General features: G+C 23.8%; 1 protein-coding gene across 1 annotated transcript in view; it reads right to left on the reverse strand.

Moving 5' to 3' along the window:
• LOC111633653 (voltage-dependent calcium channel gamma-5 subunit-like) overlaps window positions 1-9,283 on the reverse strand; it is a 212,028-nt gene that overhangs the window by 30,301 nt on the left and 172,444 nt on the right. Inside the window, exon 2 of the mRNA XM_023378260.1 lies at window positions 3,339-3,434. Within this exon, the coding sequence (XP_023234028.1) occupies window positions 3,339-3,434 (96 nt within the window). The remainder of the gene's footprint in view (window positions 1-3,338; window positions 3,435-9,283) is intronic.

Below are 9,283 nucleotides of genomic sequence, written 5' to 3' on the forward strand. Positions count from 1 at the left end.
ATTATATTTTACGTTTTATAAAAATTAAAAAGTTAATTTTCAGTGCTTTATATTTATTATAAGGCATAAATATGAATGAAGATTAATTGATAAGGGTGTTAAATTGTATTTACGCGGTTATAAATAGCATGCTTCTGTTTAAACTGTATAACATTACTCATCATTTTTAAGTTAATATATATTAATTATATTAATTTATAATTTAATTTTTGATTTTGGAAAATATTAGTTTTAAATTTTTATAAAATTAAAATTAATTAAATTCTTATATATATATATTTTTTTTTTATTGTTCTACAGCCATTGCTTTTCGTACTGTTTTATATTTTAATTTTCAAGAAGTTTAACTTAAAATTATGGGTTCTAACCTATTTCACACTTAAATATGTCTATACATTTATAATTATAATAATTTTTAAAATGTGTTTATAAAGTTTATAAATATATTTTTAACAATTAGACAAGAAAAAATTAAAATTTACGATTAGAAAGTGTAGACCAAATGTTTTCACTTCACAATAATAGAAATTGCATTTTTAAATATATAATTTATTTCTATTCAGTTTTAAATTAATTGTTTACTTTTTTACTACTTTTTGAGGTTTTTAGAACTTACTATTCGATAATTATATGAAAAATAATGAAAACAGCCTTAAATTTATGCTTCCTCTTCTATAAATTAATCGTTAAAATACTATTACTACGACTAATAACATAGTAATGAACAGTTAATTGTAGTGTACTTCTCCCATCATAAAAAACAAAAGCTTTTCTATAGAAGAATTGACTATCAAATGTGTTAACTATCACAATTGACAAAAATTCTATATATTTTGCGTAGTATAGGATATGGAACATGCACATTATGATTACACACAACTTAAATTTATCCATAATAATTCAGGAATTATATATAAAAATTTATAAATATATTCTGATTCTTTAATTTTTTCTCCTTTCTACTTTTTAGCTTATTAGTTAGCATACAAGTATTTATAACTTAACAATAAAATTTATAAGAAAGAAGGTATAGTTTTAAATTTAAAATTACCATTCACATTAGAAAATACATTTAAGAATGTGAGAGAGGAACATAAACCAATGATACCTCCTCTTCTATAATATTTTCATATAATACTTCAATTATGCACAACATTACTGTGTATAACTTTCTAATTTTTATTATATTAAGTGTTATAAAAGATTTATAAAATTTAATCATGTATATATTTATGATCCTTATTAAATTAATGAGATTTTAGTAGATAAGAAAATAAGAGAATGTAAGAAAAAAGTAATTTTTTTTTGTCTTTAAATTATAATTTATGATGGAAATTGTATGATGACTTCAACACTGAATTTTCCTAACATTTTCCTCATATAAAAAAATGATTTAATATGTAATCTAATAAAACTGTGAGCATCATCAAATAATATAATATTCTGAAAGTGTTTTAACTTAAGACAGAATTTAGAATTAACTGCATTAAAAATTAAAATTCATGGAAAATTCGAAATTATTTAAAATTCATTTATCACACGCCTATTTAGAATTGAAAATAATGTAAGTAGTTATGCTCCCAGATTATAATTTATTGGGATAAATAAAGTTTTTAGTAGAAATAATTAGAAGCATTAACTTAAAAAAAAAACAATTTTATTAATGTCTCTATTTTGTGTAAGATACTTCACTGTACGTATTAAAAAAATACAATTAAAATGACCAAAATACAAAACTATTTTGGTGTAGTAATTTGAATTTTTATGGTGTTCCTATTGTAATATTTTTTTACAAAATAAAAATTATGAGAAGAATATTTTGTTATTATGGTTAATAATTTGGTAATTAACTCAGTTTATTCAGATTTATATGGAAACTATTTCTAGTTTTTACATCTTTTGTGAAGAGAGACTCGAGAGTAGAAGTGCATCTTAAATATTTATTATTAACTTAACCTGGAAACTATCTTTATTAAGCGTTAAATAATATATCTAAATCTGTGTTTATAAATTGTTTAATTATTTTTAGTACGTGTTGAACAAACAAGTAAGCTTTAATGTATTATTACGCTCTTTAAGTTTTCTATAGTGTTGACTTGTATCAAATCAGCCATTAATTACAGAAATTTCTAAAGAAAATATTTATGATTGTTTATTTTGAAATATATGATAATGAATTTAGGATATTCCTATTTTTATATAGAAAGAAAAATTCGAACTTATTTAATAAAATTCTGCATTTATGGAGATAAATGAGAAGTAATGAAATTGTAAATTTCGTAAATGAAAAAAAAAAAAACTTATTTTATAATTTTTGAAGCGCTTTTTAATGCTCTTCTTCTTCAAATTTCATTATGAAAATTTGTTATGGTATAAAATAATTTGTTCTATTTTCGATATTAAAAATATAAATATGTACGCAAATTCACCATTTTACCACTTTAAAATATGCTTAATTACAAAACTAATTATTTAATAAAATATTAAAGAATATTATTAACTAAATTTTAGATAATTCTGTAATAAAATACTACGAAAATTTTTTATATAAAAAATTATATTCATACAGGAAATTTATAATTTTAAATCATGTGCACTTCCTTTTGCTTATATTCATTTAATCCGAATTTTATTAATAAAAATCTTTATTTTTTTATTTCTATATTATAAAAGAAAACATCCTGAATTCTTTACAATTTATTTTTTAAATTTTTTATTAAAAATTAATAATATATTCATCCATTTAATCCTTTTTTAATAAAGNAATTTAATAAAAAGTAAAACATCTGGATACGAGTCCAATTTTTCTTGCCATGTCTAATCACCAGGAACAACTATTTCCATTGCAGAGACAACCTTTCTTTACAGGCTATGCCTCTGCACAAATATGTAAAACAGTTTTAAATGTCCACAGGTGACAATCCCAACACAATTAAAAATATAATGTATAATACATATTTGTGCCTCTGCACAAATATGTAAAACATATTTGTGCAGAGGCATAGCCTCTAAAGAAACGTTGGCTCTGCAATGGAAATAGTTGTTCCTGGTGATTAGACATGGCAAGAAAAATTGGACTCGTATCCAGACGTTTTACTTTTTATTAAATTGTAATTCTGCCAGCCCTTTTCTACAAACAAGTATAAGTCTAGAGTTTTCAAATTTCATTATTGTATAGAAATAAATAATTAAGAAAAATAATTGAATGATATTAAACGTTAAAATGACATTATTTCAATGATATCTTTGGGATATTTTCTTTAAAAATTAATAAAACTAAATACAAATTTTACTAAATAATTTATAAATAAAATAAATGATAAAATCATTTTACTCACACGGTATTGCCATGGTTGAATCATTAGGATCTGGACTGTATTCCTCTTTTGGAAAATAGTCTATGTTGAAACAACGAACTTCGGATGCATTAACAGCTAAATAAAATTTAAAAGTTAATTTTCTAATTAATTATATATTTTTAAAACTATTTTTCTATTTTAAATATTAAAATAAATGCGTAAATAAATTTATATTAATTTATTTATTCATTCTTAAACGTGTATTCAATTCAATTTTATATATATTATTTTCCTCTCAATATATTTAAAGTAGATTATTTTAAAAACTATAGAATACCAATCGAATATTTTATTATATGATATTTTTATCAGGAAAAAAATTAAATGTTATTAAGATTACTTATATAAAAGTATATGAAAATCAATTCTAATAAATTGTATCATTTAAAAAACAATAAGAAGTTATTAATTTAAATATTGATTCTTTTAATACATTAAAATGTATTTTTAAATTTTTCTATAATGTTTAAAAATATACACACTATAATATTATTTCAAATTCGAATTATTATAGCTTAGATAAATGAAATAATGTGTAATTTATGTAGAAAAATACTTACATATTTATACAATTTTTTAATAAATTGTGCTTTATGAATTTTAATTTAAAACGAAGCATTAAATTTTAAATATTTACGCTTCATTTGTAATGATACCAAATGAAGCTTTCATTTTTTTTTCTAATATTCACTTGAAAACGAAAGAGTTTCTGTTATAATCGAGCTGTTGACTCATTCAATGAAGCTGTAAATGCATCTTCAGCCTCAATGAATGAATCATTAGACAGGAATGAAGCTTGGTTAAGAAAAACAAGTCTGATTATCTCCAGAACCTTATAAAAACTCACCCACTTTGAGTCAAGAAGTTAGCTTAGAATGAAAATTTTTTAGAGGCTCATAATTCTTATACCTAGCTTCACCTTTGAATCATAAAAGCCTTATACTTTATCAATTTTGAACTATAATCTAGCAATCTTTACTCTCGATTCATGAAAGTTTGAGTCATTGAATCTTAAAACTTATAAACTGCTAAAGATTTCTTTTAATTACTGATATTTAATACTTAAAAACAAAGTATTTATATTATTTTCTGTGAAAAAACAAAGGTTTTTTTTCCTTTATNTATTAGCATTTAATTTATTTAAAAAAAGTATACTTTTATAACATTTTCGACAAAATTATTTATTAAATAACAGATATAACAAACCATAAAAGTTGTTGTTTCGTAAGAAATAACAGTCAGAAAATGATGATAAATGATATCAAAGTATATAATGAATATATAGTGAGCGCTTTCGATTACTTTGCAAATTTCAATTCTTCCCATACAAAGTCTTTTGTAAACGAGAAGAATATCTTTTCTTAAATAAAATCCTTTGGGATATGTATTTGGCAATGCAGTACGTCACTATAACACGTTCAAATCTGTTCTAGTTTATCCCAGTGTTCTGAAAATCTCCATCACTTAGAGCTACGTCCCTCTGAGAGTCACGTATTCACTGTCGTTTCTAACGAACTGGTTTGTGTTCCTCTTCTCTCTCTTGAGATTTCTGTTATAATTCTCGAATGCTCTTTCTGTTCTGAATAGTAATTTTTAACTTAATGTTTTTCTAGGATGAAGAATAAAATCTGTGCAAATTAATAACGTTTTTGAGATTTTAAAATATTTGATTTATCGATTAATAATGAACAGAACATTATTTATTTATTATGAAAGTGAATATTTCGCATTATTAATTTATTAGTTTCAAATATATCTTTGTTCATACGTTTTTCATAAATATTTGAGTTAACGATTCGATTTATAAACTTGAAATTTTCACACCGAATTTACGACTTTTAACTACATTTCTGTGCCCAGATTTACTTAGAATTGGATCAAGAAATCATTAAGATTACTCAAAACTTTGTAAAACATCGTACAATTATCAATATTAATAAATTTATACAGTTTCTGATACGTAAACAAGCAAATTTTCAATTAATTTATTGACTCATTTACAAAAGAATTTAAACAAAACAATCTTATATAAAATCGATAAAATCTTGTATAGAAAGTTAGATAAGTAAAAAATTTTTATCAGATATTTATTCTTCTTAAAATCGATATTTGGAAAAATTCAACAAATTCATCGATTTATCGAGAAGAGAGCATAAACTGTCAAAAGAGAAAGATGCTGTCAAAATAACAAACAAGCAGTGACAATATCCTTTAAATACTTTTCCGTTAATCCTTATGATCTTACTTAAAAATAGTTTTTGCCCAATCGAAAGAAATACCTTTTTTCCTCTATTGACTTCCTGTATAATAGGATTTCTATCTAGAGATTATCTTAGTACATTCTTCTATTCAACTAGTTCACAGCAATGTACAAAGTTAAAGCTTTCAAGAGCATCTAATTACTACTGATAACCAAGAGTTTCCTGATCGATGCGTTTACCTTGTTACCGAGTGTAACCACATAACCTTAAATTGTTCATTGAAGCAAAATTCTGTACAGCTCTTAATTATATCAATAGATAATTATAGATTAATGTTTACATAAAAATTAATAAATCTTTTATAATTTATAAATTATTTTTCCTCCTTAATTTAGACGGTAATAAAATTATATATATATATATGTGTGTGTGTGTGTGATAAATGTTCTTATTTTATTAAATTTTTTGAAGTGATAAGTTTAAAATTAAGGCGAAATTTAATTAATTTTTATCATTTTTATTTATTTATCGAGTGATTGCTGTTTTAAGTAGAATCCTTAAATATAATACGGAATTTACGCCTAGACTAAACATGCTACAAGTTAGGATTTCACGCATGATGGAACTCACTCCATCTCCTGAAGTAATTAATACACAATATATTGTCTGTTACTATTTGATGAGGTACTATAAGACCTCTTGCATATTATACCTTAAGGCCACGGTCTAAATCCGATCCTACTTCAAATTATGCTTCTGAATTAATGTGTGTTTTTAGGGATTTTTATGCTTAAAATGATTCAAATTAAGCTTTTTTACATTATAACTTCAATTTTTAAAGCATAATTTAGTACATTTCTTTCTACAACATACATTTATAGTATTAAATTTATTAGCATAATACTCTTATCGTCTCAAATTATTCAGTGAAGTGAGTTACGTACAATGTATTAATGTATTATTTGATATTATATTTTAAAAGGGGTTTTATCCTTTATTTTTATTATTTTCTTTTTAAAGAATTTTCACCAAAGTGGTAAACAGCATGAAAACAAGAATAAAAATATCTCTGGATGAGTCATAACATCTTCAAGGTATGAAACATTTTCCTTTATACTATTTTATATTTGTGTTTTTCCGCTCGGTGTAACATCCGTAAGTTTAGTGTATGGTCCAAAGATTCTTCAATTATTTGTTTTGATTAAAAACAAACCGACTTCCTGGAATTTAAATTAAAAACCTAACCAAGAACCAATTAAATTAAATTAATTACGTTCGCTGCTAACCAATCGCAATTCATTCGTTCAAATTTGTTTACTTAAGACTCGAATTATAGAATAATGTATTAAACATTAGGGAAAATTATCTAATAAATAAATAAAATTTACAACATTGAAGCAATTTAATGTTTCTTTTTTCTTCTTCTTCTTTTTCTTTAAGGAATAATCTTGAAATATTTACTTAAATGTTTATAAAAACGAAGAATTAAATCATCACAATACCGGCTGCAATTTTTAATCGTTTTTTTTTAATTTAAAAAAATCACGTAACTTCCGGTTTACACCGGAAGTTTTTACTTAGTTAATCGAGGTCTCCGGATTATAATCTTTCCATATTTGCTCTCGATTTTAGTGGTGTCGTGTCTCTGTACTGTACATCATTCTTCTCTTCGTAACAAGCGAGTTATGCGGTCATCTAACTTCGTTCTCGGGAAAATTTTGAATTGAAATCACGTGGCTTCCGTTCCAGAACGGAAGTTTATAAATACTTAATTGAAGCCTTCGGCTACTGAATTTTCCATATTTAGTTTCGATTTTTATCTATCTAATTCCGTTCTTGAGGTTAACGAAGGATAGATAACAGAAGAATAAAAATGAAATTGTATAGGTCTGAAATTTGAAAATTGCAGCCCAGTTATAGCTAATACTTTTGTATTTAATTAATTCCTAAGTAAATTAAGTCATAATTACTTTTAAGAAAATATAAATTGTTCTCTGGTGATAATTAGAGTAAATATAACTTTATTTAGTCCTGAAAAATATACAAATATAGCAATTAGAAAAGGTATAATAATTATCTATGAGTAAGATCTGAGAGAATTGAGATAGGGCCGAATCAACAACAAACGTGGGCCTTCCTCTCTTCGAAAGCCATAAAAATATATGAATTAAATAAATAAAATAAATAATAACAGATTTTCATAACTTAAACATAAAATAAATATTAATTTATCTCTATATAAGTCTTTACAGATAATTTTCGAAATTTAATTGAAAATTTTGATTTATTGAAGGTTTCTAAACGAATTAATGCATTAAATTGACTTATTAAATGAATTATATTATAGATTTATCAGGCATATTAATGTTGTAGTTTGTATTTAAAATACAGTGATACAGTATAAAAATATAAAGAAAATTGTAAAATTTAGATTTTTATTCATTAAGTTCATTTCAATAAATCAAATTAAATTAATTTTACGAGTTTAAATTTTAAATATCGTTTAAACATCAATTTCATTTCGAAAAAAATAATTCATATCCCTCGGGTCTTACGTGAATTATGCAGAAATATTGTAGATATAGTTACAGCACCTGATACAAAGGAGCTATTATTGAGCCAATTGCCTTAAAGCTAGTCTTTAATGTCAAAAGCAAATCCATTGGATAAAAGAAAGTAGTAGAAAGAAATATAGCTAGAAAGAAAGTATGAGTTTAATACAGTCGATAGTTCATGAACTGTATAAATTTATAGTGCAGACATACAGAGGTGTTATAATTTTGACTGGAGGAGCAAGAGGAATAACACGTAAATAACGATCAATCACGCGTGCAACAGTTGACCACAAGACAAATAAACTCAAAATTAATCGAGGAGCAAACCAAAGTCTATCGCACACTTCTTCAACAACGTGAGGAATTGTCACGAAAATAAATCAAACTTTTAAGAATTTTTTGTTTTATATGTTGCATTAATATTGGGTATAGAAATATAAAGTGTTTTCAACGAAATATACGTTAAAAATTAATTTAAAAATTCATATCTTTTCAACATGCTTCTCTAAACATTCTTCATCCTCATCCTCTAACAAAGACAAAGCTTGGATAAATAGATTTTTTAAAGAAAATATAATTATCTGGTTAAACAATTATAATTAACCTAGAAAAATAAAATTATTTGTTAAATATTTTAAAATTTTATTTTATGTAACAAAAATTGTTAAGTTTCTGTTAGGAAAAAAAATTATATTTAAGTGATACATTCCTGCCAGTTATTGATATAAGAATATTTTGAAGAGAAATTCGTGGAATCCGTAAAGAATTTAAGTGAAAGATTGGCAAAAGGCTTGATATTTATCACGGAATTTAAGAAATTTTGTATGATTTAAGAATGATTTTTTATAAATAAAAAAGCATTTAATATAACGAATTATAAAAATATTTTTTTACACAAATACTCAAGATTATGAAAAGAAGATATTAAATTATACATGACTTAATGTTAATTATCTTAGTTAACGTTTATTTTAATAAAAAAATAAATTTGTTTAAAGATAGGGGAGATCGGGGCAAGATCGGCATGTTAAGCTTTACTTAAATTTTGTGTAATAAATACTGCTGTAAACTGAAAAAAAAGCGTTGCATATTGTCTATTGGAATGTTACCTTACTATAGAACTGGTTAAAATCAGTTTGGAAATAAAAATAATTAAAATAATTACAAC

Source organism: Centruroides sculpturatus, unplaced genomic scaffold, assembly GCF_000671375.1.
Source record: "Centruroides sculpturatus isolate CEXI.00-Female unplaced genomic scaffold, Cexi_2.0 scaffold729, whole genome shotgun sequence".
Taxonomy (NCBI): Eukaryota; Metazoa; Arthropoda; class Arachnida; order Scorpiones; family Buthidae; genus Centruroides; species Centruroides sculpturatus.